This window comes from Besnoitia besnoiti, chromosome VIII (assembly GCF_002563875.1).
Source record: "Besnoitia besnoiti strain Bb-Ger1 chromosome VIII, whole genome shotgun sequence".
Lineage (NCBI taxonomy): Eukaryota > Apicomplexa > Conoidasida > Eucoccidiorida > Sarcocystidae > Besnoitia > Besnoitia besnoiti.
In genome coordinates, this window is record NC_042363.1 from 2,386,813 (window position 1) to 2,409,473 (window position 22,661).

At 57.1% G+C, this 22,661-nt stretch overlaps 4 protein-coding genes across 4 annotated transcripts; 2 read left to right on the forward strand and 2 right to left on the reverse strand.

The window, feature by feature from the left end:
- Window positions 1–650: 650 nt before the first annotated feature.
- On the forward strand, window positions 651–9,648 carry BESB_084600 (uncharacterized protein; the record flags this gene model as incomplete). The annotated part of the gene is made up of 11 exons (XM_029366810.1): window positions 651–3,493; window positions 3,752–3,831; window positions 4,025–4,123; window positions 4,520–4,611; window positions 4,779–5,028; window positions 5,541–7,208; window positions 7,497–7,652; window positions 8,129–8,244; window positions 8,552–8,616; window positions 8,974–9,092; window positions 9,578–9,648. 11 exons carry the CDS (start codon window positions 651–653, stop codon window positions 9,646–9,648), a joined length of 5,559 nt encoding a protein of 1,852 aa, XP_029217270.1.
- A 1,765-nt stretch (window positions 9,649–11,413) lies between these two features.
- Window positions 11,414–12,298, reverse strand: BESB_084610 (putative Ubiquitin family protein; the record flags this gene model as incomplete). Its single annotated transcript, XM_029366811.1, has 2 exons — window positions 11,414–11,529; window positions 12,193–12,298. 2 exons carry the CDS (start codon window positions 12,296–12,298, stop codon window positions 11,414–11,416), a joined length of 222 nt encoding a protein of 73 aa, XP_029217271.1.
- Window positions 12,299–15,024: 2,726 nt separating this feature from the next.
- BESB_084620 (uncharacterized protein) lies at window positions 15,025–16,632 on the forward strand (the record flags this gene model as incomplete). Its single annotated transcript, XM_029366812.1, has 1 exon — window positions 15,025–16,632. One exon carries the CDS (start codon window positions 15,025–15,027, stop codon window positions 16,630–16,632), a length of 1,608 nt encoding a protein of 535 aa, XP_029217272.1.
- A 2,659-nt stretch (window positions 16,633–19,291) lies between these two features.
- Window positions 19,292–20,800, reverse strand: BESB_084630 (uncharacterized protein; the record flags this gene model as incomplete). The annotated part of the gene is made up of 3 exons (XM_029366813.1): window positions 19,292–19,551; window positions 20,051–20,296; window positions 20,794–20,800. The coding sequence occupies 3 exons, from the start codon at window positions 20,798–20,800 to the stop codon at window positions 19,292–19,294; spliced, it is 513 nt and encodes a 170-aa protein (XP_029217273.1).
- Between the last annotated feature and the right edge of the window lie 1,861 nt (window positions 20,801–22,661).

Sequence of the window (22,661 nt, forward strand, 5' to 3'; positions counted from 1 at the left end):
TCCGAACGCGCTTTTCCCTCGCCGGCCTTCTGCGCGTCACCCCCAGCGGACTTCCGGGTGTCTCGCTGGAGAACTACCGATCTCTCCTTGCGTGGTTTCCGCCTTTTCGAGCAGGGTTTCAGAGGCACACGGGCGCGCGTTCCACTCCCGTTCGTTTTCTCTTCACGCTTGAGTAGCTGCATCGCCCCTCCTCATCGCCCAGGTCTTCCGCTCGACTTTGTCGCCTCCGCCGCGCGCGGCGGTCTCTTCTTTTTCTGCTTTTCTGCTGGTGACCGCCTCCTCAGGAGGCCTCACAGCCTGTTTTTGTTCTCCCTCGTCTTTGAGTTTCCTGCCCACGTTGCTGGCGACACCCGCCCCGCAACCGTAGCCCTAGAGAAACCTTCTCGTATCTCAATTGCTTTTTTTTTACTTTCTGTTCATCATTCTGAGCCTGAGGAGTGCTGGAGGCTTTCTCGCGGAGCCCGCCTGAGCGCCTCGGCCGTGTGCCTTCAAAGGATCTTCTGTAGCGCGTGATTTTAAGCAATTCCTCGCTGCATGGTGATCCGCAGACTTCAGAGTTTGAGAGTGAGTCCTCCTTATCGAAGCACTGGTTTGTGTCCGTGTAGGCAGGGCGCGGCGCAGAGCGTGGACGAACGAGGCTGCGGGCGAGTATGTCAAAGCCGCTGCACCACGGCAGAAACGCGGCCATCGCTCAGGATAAAAACCCGTTTCGCGCTGCAGCGCGAGAGAAGAGTCGTCGTCGCACTGGAGACAGCACAGGGAACCTTCTCGGCCGCGTTCAGGCCGCGCGGGAGCGGAAAAAATCCCAGCCTGCGACGACGCGTGGAGAGAGCATGGGCGAGGCGAAAGGCGGACGGAGAGAGCCGAAGCTTTCTTTGCATGCGAGTGCAGACGAAGCGTCTCTCCGCGCCTCCTATCGCTCCATTGGGTCCTCGTACCGCCACCACCGTCCAGCCCTCAACGCCTCGGCGTCTTCTGCGGGCGAGCGGCCCCCGTCGCCGCCGCTCTCGCCCGACGCCGCAGAGTCTTCCTCCAGCGAGGTCGCGAGGAGACGAAGAAGCGGCGGCGCGAGTTGTGTGCGCGGTTGTGTGCGCGGCGACGCCTCTCAGGCTCCGCGTCGCGGCAAGGGCGACGAGCAGAGGGTGAGGAGTCCGCAAGGAGGGTGTACCGAGCGGGCGCGCCTTTCTCGAGAGGAAGAAAAAGGAGATGCTTCGGCGCCGCGAGTCTCCGCTGCCGTTCGCCGCGAAGCCCAACCCGAGGACGATGCGCGCGCCGTGAGCGGACCAGCGAGTGTGAAACATGCGCCCTCTTGCAAAACGGCTCACAGAGACGCGGCTTCTCACTCGTCTTCTTCATCCTCGCACTACCCCGCCTCGCCGACACCGCTGGACTGGTGGCGCGAGTATCCGCCGCCGCGCGCTGTGCCGCCGTCGCCTCCGCTGCGCGCGCCGCCTGATCTGCTCTTCGCCGAGAACGCCCGCGAGAGTCCGCGGAAGTCTCCAGTGAACCTGGACGAAGTGCCTGTCGGCCTCCACAGCGACGGCGACTTTGAGCGCCTCCTCGAGAAGGCACTGGAAAGGGAGAGAGAGGCCTCATCGTCGCGCCCGCCCAGACGCCCGCCCCCCGAGGGCCGAAACGCGGGGCGTGGAGGCGGAGGCGGAGACGAGGGAGTCGACTCGCACGCGGCGCCCTCTTCGTTTTCTGCGGCGCTGGGCCTCGCTTTCCACGGATCGACGATGCGGGCGGACTCCAAGGAAATGCGCGACGTGAGCCCGCGCCCCTTCCTCAGGAAGCGCGGAGGCCTGCAAGCTGCCTTCGCGTCTCGCTCTCAGAAGTCGCCTCGGCAGGTGTCGACCTCCGTGGACGCGAAGGCGGCAAGAAAGGGCGCAAGCGCCTCGGCGTCGTCTCTCCCGTGTGCGCGGGCGCCTCCGCCCTGGAGCCCGCGCGCCAGCGGCCCCAGCGGCGCGAGAAGAAGAGACGCCTCTGCGGGGAGAGGCCGCGAAGATGAGAGGCGCCGACTGCGGCGACCGAGTTTCGAGAGCGGCGCGCGCGCGGGGAGCGATGAAAGCGATGCAGGCCGCGACGACGTCTCGCTTGCATGGACGGAGAATCCGGAAGATGAGAAGACCCCGCCGGCAGACAGAGGACTCGACGGCACGAGTCGCGCGAGCTGGCGCTCGGTGCCTCTGCGCGAGGACGATGAGCTCCGCAGTCAAAGCTGCTTCTCCGCCCTGGAAACCGACGGTGACGACGCCGCCGCGGCGCGAGAGGCGCCCGCGCACGCGGCGCCCTTCGCGGACGCCTTCCGCCTCCGCAACCGCGACGAGGCCCTCGCTCACAGCTTCGGGGAGGCGACGATACGTGGGGAAGGCGCGGCGGGAAGTCGGCGCGACGCCGGGCGGCTGAGTCCGCTGGGCGACGGCGGAGGGAGATGGCGCGCGACGGAGATCTTGCCGCGGAGTCGAGATACCTCCGGATCGAGGCCGCGAGGCGATGACGCCCGCCGCCAGAGGGACGAGACATCGATACCAGCAGAGAGCCGAGATATGCCGCTTTTCGCCTCGCTGAACGACTACGCGCAGGCGGGCGAAGTCGAGACAGAAAGCAGGGAAAACCGGCGCGCGCGGACCCCGGCGGCGCTGAGAGGCGAGAGCGAGGAGGGGTGCCGCGACGACGCAGACAGACGCCAGAAGCAGGCAGACGGCACGCCGCAGACAGGCAGTGACGAGCGAGGAGGCTGCGGCGGGGAGAAGCTGGTCAGCCCCAGTGCTGTGCGCCGCGCTGCGACGGGAAGTAACGCGAGCTTCTCCACGGCCGAGTGCGCCACTGAGTATACGTCGTCGAGCTCCATGCAGACGGGAATGCTCTCCAAAACCTTCTCCCTGCTCACGTCGGAGTTTGACGAGCGCGCAAATCCCCACGCCGAGGGGAGAGACAACCGCGCGCTCGCTGCCGCTTGGTCCCCCCTGTCGCCGCGGCCTCCAGGGCCTCTCCACAGTGTCGCCTCGGCGGCCTCGAGCCGCCCTCGAGAGAAGCGCGAGGCGGCGCACGCAGACCTGCTCAGGTCTCCCCGCGGCGCAGGCGAGGAGTCGATGCCGCGCGAGCGAGAAGACGCCGAGCGAGACGACGGCGCGCGCGAAGCTCCGATCTCAGATCTCGTCCGCGCGCACTTCTACGCTGCGACCCTCCCGGAAGAGAGTCGCTGGCAGCCTGCCACGCGACGCCCCTCTTCGCTGCGGAAGCCTGGCGGCCGAGAGGACGATAGTGGGAATACAGGGCGCCTCGCCAACCCTGACGAGCGGGACTTTCACGCGCAGTCCGTAGGACAGGAAGCGAGGCTCAACAGGAACGGCGACGCACCTCGGCGGCGCGGCCCGCGGAGTCCCTCGCAGCCCCTTCGCGGGCTAGAAGACGAACTTGGAGACGAGCTCGCCGTCTCTTCGCCAGGGATCCTGGAAAGCAAGCTGGAGCTCCTGAGGCTGCAGCTGCAGAGGTGAGCTGGCGGCGACTAGGGAAGAGGAGAGCAACACACGGGCAAGGGAGCGGGTGGAAAACGCGCTCATGACAGACGGTGTATATCCATCATCTGCAATGGACGCAGTTGTTTAATTTCCATACACGCATACATGCGCGTCTCATATAAAGTTTTTGCAAGTACGCGTCTCCCGTCGAGCTCAAATGCCTTGTGGTCGGGTCACTCGCCAGCGTCACACACGAGGAGAGGAAACTTCGTCCTGGATTTTTTTCCCAGACTGCGCGACGGCGAAGCGCGACTTCGAAGGATTTCCGCGGAGCTTCAAAGACAGCGGGAAGAGATTGCGTTTGAGCGAGGTAAGTTTGCTCTCCCGTTTGTTTTCCTGCTTAAAGTCTCTTTCTCTTCTAGCAATAGATGAATCCAGCCTCTCGCCGAGGGAGCAGCTCTCAAGGCGATTTTTCCGCAGATCGCGCGTGCTGTTCCAGAGAAAAAACTTTATTTTGATGGAGACACACGCGAGGAAGTAGCTGTTTTTTTTTTGCTTTTCAGAAACGATGAGGACCGACGTAGAAGAAGATCGGCGGCTGGCGTGGAGAGAAGTCGAAGCTGCGCGCCAACAGCTCCTGAAGGAAAAGCGGCGAGTCGAGAGTACGGAAAAACAAACTGTGTTCTTGCGCCTGCGTTTTTTGTCCCTGCCCTGGAGGCGCGGAGCTGCAAGCTTCCGCCTGCGATTCCTTGGTCGTTTAGTGACGCTTTTTTTGGACTTTTCTGCACTACACAACTGCTCCTAACTCGCATATGATGACCGGCATCAATCCGTGCCTGCCACGGAGCGGATGCCCGTCTTCCCTCGAAATTCCGTCGTCTGTCGTGAGAGGAGATGCACGCGCGCAGTCTCGCGGGACGCCGATCGAAGGCGCTTCTGTCCATCAGCGGCCCGGGGCGCTGTTTTCGTGCAGTGCCTCAAACCCGTGCGCGGGGAGGCAGAAAGCTGAAATGTCTCTGAATCCGCGGATTTGATCTTTGGTTTTCTCTGATGCTCAGGAGAGAGGGAACGCCTGCGAGAGACTCTGCAGCAGCACCAGGAGCAGCAGGAGCGTCAGCGGGCACTTCAGCAGCGCGTGGACAATCTGCAGGTAAACGAAAGCGCCTGGGGGAAGCAAGGCAGGCAGCCGTGCGAGGCACGAATGCGCCGAAGAGCAGAGAAGACTCAAAATAGGCGCATGGCGGAAGGGTAGCTGCATCCAACTCGCAATGACGAAGCGGGTGCTTGAACGGTGCGGACGTGTCCCTTTTTTCTCAGGAGGAGCTTCGCACCTCGAGGCAGAAGTGGCGCACGACAGTGGAGCGGCTCCGCCGAGAGAAGGCCGTGCTGCAGGAAGAAAACTCGGCGCTGAAGGAAGAACTCTCGCTCGCCGAGCAGCAGTTTTGCGAAGCGACAAAAATGCAGAGAAACGGAAGATTTCGAGCCGACACAAACAGAAACGGCGCGGCAAAAACAGGAGGACCGGCGCGAGACCGGCGTCCCTCGGATCGAGCTTCGCCAAGACAAAGTACGGCTGCAGTTTCGAGAGAAACGAAATCGAATGCACATCTGTGGAGATTTTGCACAACTCAGTCCACATATATAGATATATGTAATATAGATGGGTATGTACGCATAGATGTATGTGTGTCTACAACGTCTGCACACATAAATGTATATGCCTATGTGTTTCCATTCGCTTGTATCCGCGTGGTCCCAGCGACCTGATGACTTGACTGCTGGTCCTCTGTCTGTCTATCTATCGCTGTTTTCATATACAACCATATATATTTATATATATGTATATTCTAGCTTTCGTATTTGTATATGTGACGCCGGTGGGTCGTTTGGTTCTTCCTGCCTGTTCCGCTTGTGTCTGCGTCGATTTCCTTCAGTCGCCTTCACCTGCGTGCCTTCTTGGCTTTCCTCACGTGATGCCGTGCACCGCGGCAATTCTTCAGAGGGGCCTTTGCTGGCGCCGCTGTGACTTTCTGTACCAGCCGTGACGCTCGCTCTCCCTGTCTCTCGTGCCTGTCTCAGGCATGCGCACACCGCGCGGAAGTCCAAGCGACGGCGCGCAGCGGGTGCTGCAGCCCGACGAGTTTAGGGGCTCCGAGGGAGACGACGAGCGAGACGCCGCGGTGGCCCTCTCTCCTTGCGCCGGAGGCCCGCGGGGCAACGGGCGGCAGGTATCTCTTCCCAACGTCCCCCCCTCTCGCCCGCATTCACCCAGCGGCGCAGCAGCAGCGGAGGCGCGCCGGCTCATGGCGAAGGCCAGGGGACCTCTGCTGGCGCTGCGGATGCGCTCCGATGGCGGCCGGGGCGAGGACGACAGGACGTTGGTTGCGCCCGCGAGGTATCCCGTGAACGACGCGTGCGACCGAGAGCCCGGAGCGGCGTCCCTCGACCTCGAAGGCATCCCGCAGGACGCCCTCGCGAATGCCGTGGCGGCTCCGCTCTCGCTTTCGGAGTGGGAAGAAGCTGTGGAAACCAGTCTGCATGCTTCGGCGCTCTCTCCGCTGCTCCGTGGCCAAGCGGAGAGTCACGCCCGTCCCGCGTCGCCGGGCGCCGCCGCAGCCCCCCCGCGAGAGCCTCTGCGCGAGTCACCGCGGACGGGTCTTTCTGCCCAGCCGCCGCCCGCCGCGCCTGGCCTTGAAGCTCGTCTCCGCGAGTACGAGGCTCAGCTGAGACTCCAGGAGGAGCGCATTTGCGCGCAGCAACTCGAGCTTGACCGTCAGCAGCGGCTACTCGGCGCCAGCAGACTCGACGAGGCGGCGCGCCCCACCGCGGAGCAGGCGGAGATGCGCGCGGTCTCGGACCTGAGCGCCGCGTCGTGCCGCGTGTCGCCCGCCGCGGCCTCGCCGTTCGCGGGGGGCGGGGCGGAGAAGGGCTTTCCCCTCGCCTACCGCCAGGCGCACGCCCCTCTGAAGCGGGGCGAAGGCGACGCAGCCCTCGAGGCGAGAGACGCGGAGTTCGGCGCCAGTGTGCGCGAGTCGGCGCCCATGAAGCTCTCCTCACTCCATTCGCAGTCCGGGCACGCCCAGCTCCACGCGCCCGAGGGGACTCCTTCGGACCCCCACGAGCGACGACGCGAAGAGCCTGAGGCGGGGGAGCCGCCGCGCTCGCCGCACCCGACCCGCCACGCCGCGGTCTACGAACCCTGCTCTCTACTTGTGCAAGCAGACGCACGCCGACCCAGCGACCTCCCGCAGGGCGAGCTCGGGGCTCCGCAGCGGCTTCACGACGCCCAAAGCTACCGCCCAGGGGACAAGGCTTCGAACGGCGAGGGTGGCGGGGCGGGTCGCGCCTTACCCGCAGGCAACGACCCGGCGAGGACTCACAACAACGCCGTGCTTCAAACCCCTTCGTACTGTGCCCCCTCGCCCACACCCTGCGCTGCGGCGGCGCTGCCGGTGGCGCCGAGCCCGCAGTTCTTCTCCCGGGCGGGACGAGAGGGGAGACTGGGGGAGTTCGCAGGCGAGCCGGAGGGGGATGCAAGGGGCCAAGAGGCAGACTCACGGAAACCCGCAGCGGAGGGACTCGGCGCAACAGACTCGATCCGGGACCCAGTCGGAAAACGGAGACACCATGGCCTGGAACCCAACGGTGGCCCGGTCGGGGTCGGAGTCGGAGGGCCCCCAGGCCGCGACCCCCACGCAAGGGCAGCAGCCGAGACCCAGCCCAAGGGCGTTGCTCCTTTCGACCCGAGTAAGCGGGGCCGGACTGTATATCGCTTAAAACGGGGGGGCGGGGGGGGGGGGGGGGGGAGTACCGCTTGGCGTCCGGGCTGTTCGCACGCTCGCTCTCTCTTCTCTTTTTCTGTCGGAGGTGTCTATTCTGCCCCCTCCGCATGCTGCTCTGTGGGTCGCCTAGATGCTGCAGGCTCGTCCCCTCACGGGGCTTCTCGCTCGTTCCCTATTGCCTAGTTTTATCTCCATAGTCCTTCTCGAGCCCTCATCTCTTACGCTCTGAACGTGTTTCTGCTTTCTGTCGCAGAGCCGCATCGGCGCAGCATGACGGAGCTTTTCCAGTTCGACTTCGAGGGCCCTTTCCAGCGCAGCCGCGAGGTTCTGTTTCAGTTGCTGAAGAACCCGGGAGACATCGCGCAAGAGCGCGAGAGGACGGGAAAGAAGGAACTCATATACCAGTCAGGTGAGAGTTCGCCGAATTTCAGCACGGTTAAGAAAAGGAGCGTAAATCTGAAGCTGGAATATGCGCACACCCGTTATCCTCGCTGAGCCGCCGCAGCTCTGACAGCCAACTCTTTTGAAATCGGAGAAAGACGCATTTCAAGAATTCGAAAACACGACAATCGGGCAAGACAATAAGACCCAGGTATCCCCCAACTAGATGAACTCCGCCTTGGGATGTCATACATTCACAACGATCAGGTATACAACTACTATATATATATGTATATATAGCTACATATTATTTATTACGTACGGATACAAATTGGTGTGTCTGTGCCTTGCATTTAGTTTGCCTTGTTTTTCTCCTGCATATGATACGAAGGGAAGAAGATAACGCGCGAATGTGTTTCTCTCCGCATCATGCCCGTGCACTGTATATATCTATGTGCCGTGGTAGTAATTTTACTTTTTTTATTTTTTGGTATTTTCCTGCAGGTCTCCGTCGGTTGCTCTACGATAGCGGGTTGCAGAAGGTTCAGGCCACCAACGGCTGGATGTTTGTTCTGTTCACCAACGGAGATCTGCGGATTTCGACTCATGACGACGCGCACGTATGCGTTTTTTCGTTGTTGTCTTCCACGGCGCCAGTTTGCAGAGAGATAGAGTGGCATTCCGAGGATTGTCTCCTTTCTCGCGCGTCTTCGTCTCGCTGTGATCGTCTCGCCGGCGCAGCTGCGGCATCTCCGCGCTGGTCCTGCGTCCCTAACAAGTTCGCATGCACTCTCGAGCGACCGAGATGTCTGGGAGCTCAGAGTTTAATCCCGTGGGAGCTTGGTTTTCGTTCTGCGTTTCGCTTCTTTCTTATTCGCGCGATGCGCCAGCGCGCCTGTTCCCTTGGCTTCCTGTTTTCTCCCACAGTTATACCACTTCGCCGAGCAAAGCATTCTGCAGTATACGCTGCCCGACGGAAAGAAATACAACAGGTGAGGGCAGTTCGCGCTGTTAAACCGCCGAGAGTCTGAGTATCTATCAACCAAGATGCAAGGGTTTAAAAACGCGACCTTTTTCCGTGGGTTCCAGTTGCACTCAATATATATAAATATGTATAAAGCTATGTGAATATTTGGAATATATGTATGTATATATGTGTAGGGTGCAAGTGTCGATGCAAGTCGTTTGAACTCATGTACGGCTGAGCAGTCACGGACGAGGATGTCATCTCCCCCCCCATCCTGCGAGTGTCTCAGTCCTTCGTTTTCTGTTCGTCTCTTGGGCTTTTTGAGTCACTCTCCCTCGCTCTCGTTCTTGAAAGGCATGTTAGTTGCCCTTCTTTCTTTCAGATTTGCTGACGGTCAGCGCGAGCTCCAGTTCCCCGACGGCCATGTTCAGATTCTCTTTGCCAACGGAGTTCGCAAGGAGATTTTCACGAACGGCATCGAAGAGATCACTTTTCCTGATGGTTAGTAGAAACCGCTGAAACACCCAAGGATCTTCTGCCACAACATGCACCAGGCGCCTCCGCCGAGAGCGCCGCAGCCCTGTCGGGACTGGCTAGTCGCCAGTAGGAAACTGTGAAAAGCTGTCACTGCATAGGATCGCGTTGCGGTGGAGAGACAGCCTCTCTTGGATTCTTTCCTTCCTCTTTCTGACAGTTCATTTCCAGCCTGCCGTCGCCACGGTTTCTTCGCAACGAAACAGAAGATCGAGTTGAATGTCTGTGCTGGTCAGTGTCACTCTTTCTCTTTCTCGCTTTTTCGCGCCGAGTCTCTCGTCGCGCATCTCTTTTCGTGTTGAGAGGCTCACATCGTCTTTCCTTGCCCTTTTCCCCAGTCCCGGTGTATCGTGTTTTTCTGGTCTTCTCTCCCCTCTCACTTGCTCAGCGAGGTGGGCGCCAGCTTAGCTTCCATCCGCTTTCTGTGTCGTTTCCTTTCTGCCTTCTTTCAGGAGCCCAGCAGCTCAAACTGCCCTCGAGTGCACCAGAGTCCGCAAGCGCGGTGATCGGCCCGCCCTCGTGACTGCGCCTCTCCGTCTCAGCCGAAGAGAAGGCGCTAGGCGCTTGGTCAGGCGGCCAGTAGAAATGCAGCGAGTCGAAGCTAAATGCAGAGGAACGACAGAAGTGGAGGCGTATGGAGAAGAGGGAGGAGGTAGCGGATGAGAAGAGCGAGAAGCAGACGGAACGCCAGAGAAGACGTGGAATTCGTTTTCCTTTCAAAGCGGCCCTCCGCGTCCGCAGTCTTGTCAAGGATGTCCTTTGCAGTGGTTGCTGTTGCAGCGCAGAGGCGATGTAGACCTGTGTCGAGTTCAGGGTGCCCGTGCATGCATGCGTCCATTTCGTGCATGCAACAAGCGAGATCGAGCCTCTCGGACCCTTCCCCGGCGTTTTCCGCAGGAAAAAAGTCCCGCGTCAACTGCGCACCTTGTGTTTTTCTCTTGTCAATTCGTCGATGCGGCGCACAAGCCGGTGGAGTCCCCCGTCGCGCGCGTGAATCCGTGGATCCGCGACTGGTTCACTCCGACGGAGCCGATTCATGCCGATATACATATGTATAAATATATATATATATATATATTCACACATAAAATATATACATATATATTTATATGCGTGTATACGCGTGTGTCCATGTGCTTCTTGAGACCCTGTTTTCAAGCCGGTATTTGGCAGTCAGCGCAAGGCGCATCCTGAACTTTTAAGAAGCACACAGTGCCGCAGTCTCCGCGCCCCGAGTCTCTTTTCATATGCGAAGGCTCTAGCTAGAGAGAGGAGTGAGGGGGGGGACAGCCTTGGGATTGGCACGGAAAGGACTTCGCGATTTACACTGTCTGACAGAGAAAGACGTTCAGAGAAGTGGAGTTCGGGTGACACAGATCGCCCTGCCGCGAGTGCGATCAAAGGCCAGACGGCCTCCCACGACACGCGTCTGCATTTGAAAATTCCTAGCTTGTGTTGGAGCGCGCAGAGCGGCGCAGGTTCAATCAGAGGTCCGCGTGACGTACCTCCAGTGGGGAAGTCTCGCGTGCCTCTGAACTATGACAGCGATTCTAAGATTAATTATTAAATACCCATTTGCACTCACTCGAGTCACTACAGCAGCAATGCATGTGCGTGGCTTCTCTCAACGCCTAAGAAGATCGAAAAACACTGTCAGGAATCTGCGGCTGAGTGAACGTGTGTCTGGGATGCGACAAGTAGACAGGAGATGCGCCTCGCCAGCAAAGCAACTCCCTCATTTTTCCCGTGTTTGAGACTGTCGCTGCAGTCACTGACCTTGTCGCGTGCCTCTTCGCGTGTAGGTCTCAGCTGTTGTGCGTGAGCGCGTGTATGGTGAGGAATCACGCGGAGAAACGCTGTCTATCCCGCGAGAGACACAGGCGCGGCGGGCTTCAAGCAGATCTACGCGCCACACAGACAAAACTGGACGAGTAAAAGGATCGACTGAAAAAACAGGAAGGCCTCAGAAGGGTTGCCGATGGCGAGTAAGGTGAGCAGAACGCAGAAAGAAGCCACGCGAAAGCCAAAACGTTCGTTCTCGCGCTGAAGACCAAAGAGGCGCTGAGGTGCAGCACGCAACAACGGCACCCGAAAAGAGAGAAACGACCTTGGTTGAACGCCACACAAACGTTTCCTTGACACTAAAAGGCACCAGTCGACTTTTTTTCGCTGCGCAGCCTTTCAGAACAAGGCAGTCTCTATGGCGGGGCCTGCGCAAGAAGGCAAAGGCGAAGCAGACAGCGAGTAGAGCCGGCGGGAAGCGGCGGCTGCATCCTGTAGGGGAGAGCTCAGTTGTAGTACAGCTCCAGCCCCATTCCGTCATGGATTTCGTAGTCCTCCAAGGTGATGTGATCTTTGTAAATTGTGTACCACTTCTGAATGCGGATCTTGTCCGCTCGAGTTCCTGCGCAAGCACGCCGCAGCACACGTCGCCCATACACTCAGATATACACATCGAAACGCTTACGACGTCTGCGAGTGAAGATAGTCATCTGGTTTCTCTGTTCGTAGGCTACAATGTCCACACTCACAGTGTCCAAGGAAAGTATACTTGGGGATATATATACATATAGATAGATAGATCATAAACAGATAGATAGGTAGGCACAGATAGACAGATATAAATATGTACATCTAGACATATATGTATGCGCAAATGTCTAGCTGCACATATTGAGAGAGCCAGCATATGAGCGCGTTGCCGGTGTCAGTGGAGAGGTAGGCGAACGCATGGGTGCGACGCTTTGAAGGACGACAGGAGCAACGAAGAGAAGCGTGAACGAGCGTAGAACGTGTTGGAGAGGCTACACGTCGATTATTCGCCTGTCTAGAAACGACCACAAGTCTGCCCCGCTGGAGTCACCTCCCGAAGAAGAGAAGTAGAGATAGGCCAGCGAGGAAAAAAGAAGAGTGCGACACCCGATGTCATCGTTTGCGTTATATCGTTGAGTTATCTCATAGATGTATACGAGAGCCCGCGATAGTGGAGCCCGACGACGGCGAATTTGAAAATCGTTTGTGTTTCCGGCGAGACTCCGGTTTTTCTGTCCACCAGCGAAGAACTCACCACACTGTGCAGCGACAAGCTTCTTCAAGTCACCGATGGTGTCGTCCGGATTGCATTTTACTCGGATTTTCCGGCCGAGACGATCGTTCAGAATCACCTCAATCATTGTGGCGACGAGCAGGAAAGCGGAGTCTTCGAAATCAGCGGATACCCGGAGAAATAACTCGCTAGCAGCGGACAGAACAACGCGAGGCGGAAACTGTATGTCTTGTAAAAGAGCTGGAACTGTAAGGAGTATGGTAAACGACAGGGCCTTGTAGCATACCGCGCGAACGACGCGAAAAATTTTCAGCCAGCGACGAACACTCCACCGAAGTGCGGCCCTGGAAGGCGGCTCGCTAATGAACAGTAACAAAGATATCAACAGTCGCAGAAGCAAAGTGGAAAGAAAGGGGACGAGGTTGTGTTTTCTTACTTCGGACAACGTTTCGGCATCGAGCGTCGAAAACAGGAGGCATGCATGCAACCGCGCAACACAGCGAGAGACTCGAAGACAAACGCTTCGTTACGAAACTGGCGCTTCCTCGCAGCTTGCAGAACTTTCAGTTCTCGCCTTGGCTAGTGTATGGCAGGAGGAAGGGAATAAAGACGTGCGCGCTGGCATGAAACTGTGCTTGAATGAGGGCGCTCGCGGAAGCCCTTGAATTGTCGTGGAGCGGGACACACAGCATAGAGTGTGTTATTCGCAGATCGAGTTGCAGTCCATCTGAATGGCTTGTGTTCGTTCTCCTAATCCTATCGAAGAAAAGCACTGAAGTCCAGCTGCGGCGGAAAATAGTTGTAGGGGCGAACGAGTGCGAATACGTCGCTATCTACGTCGTATTCTGGAGTCTGCAACATCGAGGCTCATGCTTATCGCTACGGATTTCCACGGTTGCTCAGTTCCACGATGGAGACAGGAGAGGAAACGTTTCCAGGCAGACGCAAGAGTCCGCCTCTCTGTCCGGTATTTGCCGTTAGTAGGACGCAGAGGTTCGTGGTGCCTGCATGGGGTTGAACGCCACGTCATGGGAATTTGTATTCCAGCGCTGAACAGAAATAAGTACCACATCAACGTAGCCCAGAGTACTAGAGAGGCACACGTGACTTATGCTGTCAACACGCTTGAGCGCTGGACGCCCGGTCTCTCGCACACGGAGCCTTTTCACCATCAGAGAATGTGGAAGTCGAGAAATACTGGTGTGGCTCACGTTTCGTGAGGAGGAGCTGGCGGCGGCCCCATGCCATAGGGGCTGGGGCCAGAATCTCTTTCTCAGTGGCTTCTGCGGCGAGTCAGAGCGTTCCGAGACAGGCAGATGGCTGTCTGTAGACATTAGTGCCCTATTGTTCCCCTAAGAAGCCGGGGAACACTCCGGTGGCGCCCTTCCTTGATCTGTGCAGACTGCCTTACCCTTCATCCTAATGCCCAGATCGTTTAAATTGAAAACGATGCGAAAAGTCCACACGCGTGCCTCGCAGAGCTATCAAAGAAGCTCTCTCTGCTAAGGCACTGGAAGTCTCTCGGTGACTGCGGGAGGCGCTGATTGACACCCTGACGCGCTACACCTGGTTGTAGTACGCTTCCGTTGAAACTATGCTAAGTAAAGGGAATTTCGCATGCCTTTGATGCAAAGCAAGTTCTGCTCTCTCGTGTCACCCGACGAACATTGTAATGCCGGCTGCAGGCATGTATGATGGGTCTTCATTACGCTCCCGGAGTATACTTGGTCGAGTCATCCGACAGTGAAACTCGTCAGATCCCAAACAAGGTGCGTTCCCATTGTGATCAGAACCATTTCCAGCGCCTATCTGTCGATTTGGCGGGGCCCGTGTCTTGCGCAGCACCGCCGGGAGGCGTTCGTTGCCAGTTCTGCATCGAGGTTCCGTAGATGTTAGCAGTGCTCACGTTGTACGTGCATTTGGGTAAGTCGCAAAAGGGACGAACATATTTTCTATGGGGTCCACCGGACAGCCCCGACTGTTTTGGTATCGGTGGGATTAGGAACGGGAAAGCCGCGTCCAGCGGTGTCGTCGCTGTGCAGTAGTAGACAAGTGCCTGTCTACGCGGACTCCCAACAAAGGGCGCAGGGTACGAGGTGAGACGGTAGTTGGAGTGCACCAGAAGGACGCAGAAGCTAAGAGGCAATTCCCCAAGGAAGCTTCAGGGCGAATAGAAGGCCACCATGTTTCAGCCGCCCGTCTTCCGGCGCCTCTCCATGAGTCTGGCTGCACACAGGAAGAGTGATCGGCACACATGCTACCGTGGCTCTCTCCTCGTCCACGGCCCGACGCGTCGTACCGCCGCGTCCACGACGGAAAACTTTTTCCTCGTGTCTTAGGTACAGACGATCGAACGTACGCGAATTTCCTAGAGGAGCAGAGGGTCCAGTTTTTCATCGCCGCGGCAACCTGGGCTCGTGCAAAGGCCTTCTGTGCATGGCTACGGCCATGCGGATGCGGATGCAACGAGCCTTCGGCTTTCCCGCGGCCATCAGAACCTCTTTCAACTGCCTTCGCGCTGCAGCAGGTGAAGACGAGTCGGAGACTACCCCGAAAGTGTGTGCTGTAGTGTCGTGGCATCGATGCTGGTGAACGATGATCTGGGCAAGCGCCGTACTTTTATCCTGGCTATATGCTTTCCTGCAGTTTCCTAGCTGCAGTCCAGCACCAGGGTTTTTCGCCGGTGTGCCGTCCGAGACGGCGTCAGAGGCGCGGGTCTATTTGCATCCCTGTCGCCCCGTGCATGCCCACAACGCTAGCTGCGGGCCCAATGTAACTTCTCAATACCAAAGCGTCACTGTACTGTCTGCTGGCTTGCCGCTGCCACTGGATGTCCCCGCCGAGTCGTCGGGCATGACTCTGAAAGTACCCTGTTCCAGCGTCTCCGGTTTGATTGAAGCGGCGCCGCCCGCTCGACCCGAGCTCGTGCCCAGCGAGCATCCAAGCGTTACAATTGATGCACGCTCTTACAAAGAGACAGCCTCCTGCTGTGGCAAAGAGAGGCCCCTAGCTGGGACTCCGATAGTGCCTCGCAGCTCCATCTCCTTTCCGGGAACATTACTGGTACTCGGACAGCATGTGAGGGAGAAGGCTAGGCACGCTCTGCGTTTCGTGGCTTCCTCAGGTGTGAAACACTCGCGCAGAAGCTCCCAGGACACAATACAGAGGCCCCTGGCGTCAGACATGGGAAAGTCACTTCTCACATGTTTGAAGGACTACGCTGAAACATCGCCCCTAGGCCCGTCACACGAGGATGACGGAGATGAGGGTACGGTTGGCGCGAGCACCGCGACAGAACGAACTACGAATGTTAGGGGACAAAATCGTGGCAACGCACTGAGGATGGTGGATCTGCGGCCGAACGAGCGGTCAATGGAAACTCTGGCTGCGGCGGCGCGCCTTGTGGATACAGACGCTACAACCCGGTACTTCCACCCGTCTCTTACTGGCGCTCTAGACGAACTGCTGCCTGAGGGGCACGAATTTTCAGTGAAGGTCTCGTGGCCGTCGTCCCAGGTCATACACTTTAAAAGGGGCATCATTCTGGGTTATGGAGGATTCTCAATCGTTTTTGAGGCAGCCCAAGAGACGAAGCCCGATGTTGCGATGAAAATTTTGCGCGCAGACAGTCATGGGGACTCAGGCACGCCGGCGGAGTATATGGCGGATGCAGTGGAAGCTGCAGAATTGAGAGTTCTCACTCTATTCGACACGAGTTTGTCCACGGAAGCGTTGTTCGAGTGCTATGGCCTCGTTCTTCCTAAGTACTCAGGGCGCCTATACAAAGTTGGCAGCGTCGATGTTCCCACAGTTGCATTTCCTTCAGACGAGCTTCGCCTGCTCTACACCGTTGCGCTGGCGTATCCGCTGGCGCTGTGTGACATGAACAAAATGGTGAGAGAGGTGACAGTGCCACTTGATGCTCTTGTCTGGGCGGTAGGACGGATGGTTCAGCGTGTTGCCGGACTCCATTCCTTAGGCGTCGTCCACGGAGATATCAAGCTACAAAATTTCCTTGTCAGTCGCGGCGGCGATATCCTGTTATCCGACTTCGGCAATGCAGTGCGGTCGGAAAATGGCAGAGGCTGCCAAATGCTGGGCACGACACGGTACTTAGACCCCCAGACAATGGAGGCAACCTTCGGCTACGGGGGTCACGCGGGGGAAAAGTCTATTGATTGCACAGAAGCGCGGGACGCATGGGCACTAGGTGTTTCGATCTATTTGATGATGTGCAACGCATGGCCGATCGGCATGGAAACTGACCGCTCCTCGGAATTGCCCGATACCGTGATTGAGGCTTCCAGAGCCGAGGCGCCCATATCGTTTGACCGATGCCCAGAAGCAGTACAAACAGAGTTTGACGATGTCAAAAGCCTCGTTCTGCGCTTTCTGGATTATGACGCAGGAACGCGTCTTCTTCCGCGGCAAGCTCTTGAAACGTTTTTTATGCTCCGCTAGTAGACGTTCGTCCCCGACGCAGCCGGCATTTTTCTTCGCTCACAATGGCGTTTGACGTTCAAAGACTCACAGGCCACAACTGTGTCAACGTAGTGAGCCTCACGAATGCAAGCTACGACATGGACTACTGGACTACCTCTGGTCAGAGGGCGCTAGCTCTGACTATTCGGGTGAACGATGCTTCATCAGCAGGTAGTCGTCTCATTCTCGGGGTTTCCCTGCAGACACGCCTGTGAGACATGCCGTCTGCCTGTAGCATTGGTGGATTGCTTACTGCACGATTAGCTGCGTTGGGGAGGGGGGGGAGTAGCCGATCCGCATCTGCGGTGACTGTCAAAGAAGCTGGTTATCAATTCAGTGGGGAGGCGTGTATGCGACTGTGTGGTAAACGGCTGAGACAGTAACGGCAGTCGCCTGAGTGCCGCGAATAATGGAGTGGCGGGGAACACTGCGACGGCAAGAGTGTAGACCAGCATACAGCACCCGTTGGTAACGGGCGCTGTATATTCGGCTACAATACCCGCCATCCCTATTGACACAGAGCTTTGCCGCGTCGAAAACGACCACTGGGGCCAGCTGTCACTTTTAAAATTATTCAAACTGTTTCTTTCTATGGGGGAATGCAACTGCGAGGAGAGTGACCTGAGTGGAGTGTATGTTCTGTGCGTCCACTGAAGCGCGATTTGTCGCAAGTAAATCTGCAGGAACTTCACATGGTATACCGCAGAAACGCTGTGCTTTTGACAGGTAAGAGAAAGACCTTGGCGGCAACTTACTGTCGTGTGCATAGAGTATGCACAGATGATTTGGGCCAATTTAGAGAGCTAGTCAGCAAAAGGGGGAGAAACGAAAAGGCGTTGGAAGCTTGGCCTTCCAGTGCGGTCTCTGACTGATCTAAAGCTGGAAAGGGCGAGCAAGTTTTGATGGCGGGTGCGCGAACGCAACCCGCCGCTACCAGAAATTCTGCAGTTGGCACCCCCGATTGGGAGCCCATAGCCCATCACAGCAGCAGAGTGCAGTGCCCTGCTCCGAACTACGACAGGGTGATGCATGAGCCACCCCGAGCGCCTGCCAGGTAAGTTTAATTCACGCTTTCTTTAAAGACATCCCACATGGATCCAGAGTCTACGGCGTATAAGCGTCGCGTAGAGCATCGTTGCACTTTTGCTCCTGAGCTCGTGCAGCCGGCGCACCGATGTTCGTTTGGTGCAAGTGGTGCACCGTTTTCGAGCGTTTGTGGGAGCTTGTTTTGGGGAATCCGTTATGCGCAATGAATGAAGTTTTTTGGATCTAACGTTTTTTCTTGTCCTTTCAACAATGCCGCTCTTAGAATGCACTTGTCGCGCTCTAATGCACCGCCGCCTTCAAAGGCTGTGATACGACGCCGAAGCTCGTTCTCTTGCGCTAACCAACGTAAGACGTCAATTCAGTGATAGTACTGTGTTCGAAACAGACTCGCATGCTATTAGGCGCTCGTATTCGCGCGTGCAGTATGGTGAGTTGACCTGTTCGGGTGGATAGCGAGACCTCGGTCAGGCAGCACCATACTTTATTCCTAAGGTATTTTCCTCGAGGAATGATCGACGCGTATCTTGCCGCGTGAGTTTGGGTGACCAGAGACTAACGAATTCTGGATGAGCTGGGATAGCAGTCCCGATTTCCTTCCCCAGCTAGACTAGTCAAGAGCTCGGCCGGCCTGCTGACTAGTAGCTTTCCGCCTCTCGCCACTGCAGCTCTCTAACACGAAACCATTCATAGTACAGTGCACGCGCCACTGCCGCTCGTTGGCTGAAGCGACTCAGCGGGATTCTGAGTGTGCCCCTCTTGCACCGCGCATCGAATTCAATGCACGATGTACTCTTTTTTGTCCTGATCGCAATGAGGCGAGCGGGTTGACGTTCTGCCGTGCTTCCCCCCTTGTGATCTGGGCAAGCCGGTAGACCCGGGTACCCACGCGGATCCACCTACAACAGCAGAGGTTTTATCTCAAGGTTAAAGCCGAGTAAACATTCACTGAATGGCTACAAGCCTCGACGGGAGTTCACCAGACACTGCTTGTGGGCATGCAGAGTCGGAGCGTTGCGTGTGCGAACCGTCGCACTACGCGCAGAAGGGGCAACCCCGAAGTGGTGCTCGGATGGCGCCCTGTCTAAGAGGCATAAATGATTCTTGCCTTTCCCGTATATCTGCCGTCGCCCAACGACAGGCAACTGCCTGTGACCAGACCCTCGTGAGCTAGGGAAGCACGACCGGATCGTAAGACCAGTGACTCACCCCTTGTGTGTGACAAGACGCGGGGAGGCACGGCACTGGAATACCTGCAAATGCGATGCGCACTCGTGAGGGGTGAGGCTGTAGGAGCGCTGATGGTGTGTGCATATTCTGGCCTCGCGAGTTTTTCACGGGTGAATATTGGTGAGTCAAGCTGTAAAAGGACGTAGACTTCCCACGAAATAGGACACCAGAAGGGCTCTCCTTTGCGATCGGGATGAACCACGTATTCGGGAGGGGACACCACTCTCCTTGGACACACAACCTGATTATCGTATTGTGTGGACGATCCTGCAACCAGCTTTGTTGATTACATACCGCAACGGTGAGCGTAATACAGAAGTACTCATCGCAAGATATACGGGATGGGGCTTACGGTTCACTAACCCTAAAAGCCCCCGAATTGTTTCAACAACGGGTTATTCTGCACTTTCTTAAGCAGATTGTCAAACTTTGTCCCGTACTGGTTGACCTTGGACTGCAGACTGTTGACAGAATCCGCTAGCTTGTCGGCGGTTTTCTCGAAATCATCGTGGACCTCCTTGAGCGCCTTTTCCATCTTTTCATGGAGCAGTTCGCACGGCGGGCAAGCCGGCTCTGATGATTTCGTCGACGCCGCTCGAACCGCGCGAAGCTCCGCTATTTTTTCTGAAAGGACTCACACACCGCCACATTGCGATCGCGCCGAGAAGACGATAACTGTGTGGAAATCCAATCTACAACCACTCACAGCACATAGGGCATCAGGGTGTCTTGTGACGTCCCCTGATGCAGAGAAGGGGCTTCGTGTGGCACAGAAGACATCGCTCACCATGATGCGCTTGGCATCCACGATTCCCCATAAAGGCACACCTTTCCATCTTCCCTGTCCATCTTCCGAGGCAAACGAAATCGAGCTGTGGCAACGCATCGGTAATGAAGCACGACGCTCGAGGAGCTGACGTGATGCAGTCCACCGATTGCGTCAGCCAATCCTGCAAGAAGTTCCGATTCGTAATCCGGCAGCATGCGAACGTGGGCATTCCCGGCGGACCCCTATTTTCGACTGTGAAATTTATCGGCTGCGTAAGGGGCGTGCGATACTGGCAGCACCCGCAGACATGCGAGCGACCCGACGGCGATACTGTGACGGGGCCTCCTTCCGTACCTTCGAGACTTTGGATCTGGGCAGCTCTTTCCCCTCCAATCGTAGCCATATGCAAATTTTGAACGTAGAGCGCGGCCAGAAAACCGATTTGGAGAATCACGAGGGAAATGAGGAACCAAGACACACCGCTGTTGCAGCCGCCCTTGCCTGCAGGCACCACAGGAAACACCGTAAAACACAAACAGGACACACTCAACAGGATGAACGGGGGAAACAGCGCGATAGTACGAGACAAACGTTGCACGCCTAGAAATTATTGCAGAGGGGAGATGCTTCCTTCCAGGGGATCATGAGGACGTGGCAAGGGCAAAATCTGCAGAGCAGGTTCTGGTCTTGCACGGTCCATAGCTGCCCTCAATTTTGCCTGATTGTCGGCAAAAACTATCTGGTGATACAAACAAGCTGCACGCGTTCTTATTACCGAAGAAAAGATGTAAATTCCTCCTTAGACTGGCTGGACGTACTTTTGTCGGGAGTTGCATTTCCCGAGGGTTTGTCTGCGTTTGCTTCCGCCATTGGATAAACGGAGGATTCAGTTGAACAACGAGAGGGAAAAGCAACTCGCAGCCACCTTGCGAATGTCTAACCGGGTTCAGAGGCGACGAACGATCATGCGAGAACGAATCTGTGGTGAACTGGTGCGGGACTTGCGGACGAGCATGTGCGACGAATGCACTCGACTTCGGGTGTCTCGCTGTCCAGCCACATGCATTCCAGCTGATGAGATCGGTCACCCGCCTCACCCCCCATAAAAGCCCGGCAGAGGGCCCCTCTACGCAGCTGCGAAGATAATTGAGTAAAGCACACCAATCTGTGTGAACTAACCACCGGTACCCCCGGCAAACCACTAAATCTTCTCTGGATCTTACACCAGCAAAACGCCTGCGGGAGGACGCGGCGGGAACGTCGCACTGCGCGGCTGACGGCCTCTGTAGACCAGCCCATGAAGAGAACCCTCCTGGAACGCCTGCCATTTGGCACACGGAATTCCGGTAGAGTGCCAGAGCTGGTTACATACTTACAGAACGTAAAATTGACAAGGAGATCCTGTCAGCGACTGTGTCTGCGCAACTCCTCCCTCGGCCGCCTACCTGTTCTGGTGGCAGCAAATGCCGTCGGCATGCTGATCTACGAACATCCCGAAGTCGGCACCACCTTCCACACTTGCACTGCAACCATAAACACGGTGACATCCAATGTCCAAGCTCACTTGCGTCGACATGTGTACTAGTATGGATTGTCGGGCAGCCGTAGTTTCACCCTGCATCCGCAGAAACAGGGGAACGCAGTTACCCTCGCGAAGCTCAAGTCTCTTTCAGACTTGTTCTCGCCGTGTCCGTTTAGAGCGGTTTCTCCTCTGATATACATATGTGAGGAGAGCGCCGATGGGTTCCAGTGTCGCTTCTGGCGCAAAATATTTGGGTGCCGTGGGTGCTGCTGACATCAAAATCGGGGGCTCCTAGTGGCATCTGACACACGCAAATGACGGTTCCTCGTCTTGCATCTCCGGCGCTCTTCTGCGTAGATGGCGATCAGCGACGTGCTGGCTACCGTCAAACGCATTTCTGCCGGCTCCGCTCCCTCAGGGGTCGCTATGTAGTGCACACGCTGGACGTATCCGGCTTGAAAGTTTACCGTGCTCTGCGCGTAACTGCTTCGACAGCGTTAGAGTCTGACTACACCGTGGATGGCCAGCAGCTGAACAAGCCCCATGCTTGCTCAGTTGGCAGATAACCGTTCTGTCAGCACTAATGACAGATACCGGAAGTCACGCCGCCAGAAAGCTTGTGCGCTGCGTTAAGGGCATAGTGCAAATCTGCACTGGGGTGGACCTGTCTACAGAAAGGCCCATCTTCTGCAGCTCAAAGACATTTGTGGCTGGCCGTTTGCGTCCCCCATGGTGTGAATTTGCACGGAAGAAGATGAAGCGTATGTGTGAATCTCAGAGAGGGAAGCAACTTGTTTGCCTGAGCGCCAGATTCCCGCCGAACTTTTATCTCGCCGCCAGCCTACTCTGTTGTCGAGGGATCGGTGTATGCGACGCGCCTCCCTTCCGGCGTTTCACATAACATAGTATGTCACCGGCCCCGGAGATCGGCTGCATACTGGCAGATATGGGCTTTCGTAGCTTTCCAGTCTCACCCCTTCTCCTGATGTTCACTCAGGAACAGTAAACTGGATCTCAAGCCAGGTCCGTGGTGCTAAAACGCGGGAGACACCTCCCGGAGAACGCCCGGTACATGGGGGTGGGGGAGAAGGGGGGGCTTAGAGGGGTCGTCGAGACCAACGTTTACGGGGAAAGGAAGCCTCTCCGTAGCGGGAGGAGACACGAAGACCTCGTCTGAGATACAGAGTTGAGAGCATAACAACCACCGGAAACGACAAACGCTTCGGTTTGAGGGTCGCCTTGCACACGCCCTCGCACAGACGAAATGGAAGCGTAACTGCCTTCCCCAATGTCCCGAGATATTGCCACGGGGGCGAATCGAGGGACTAAATGAAGAGGCCGCTTCAGCAAATGGTGGATGCAGCTGTTGATCAGCTTCTCGCTTCCCCAATAAGCTCAAAAAACTCTCTCGCGTTACACTTTTACCGGGCAGCTGTTCCTTAC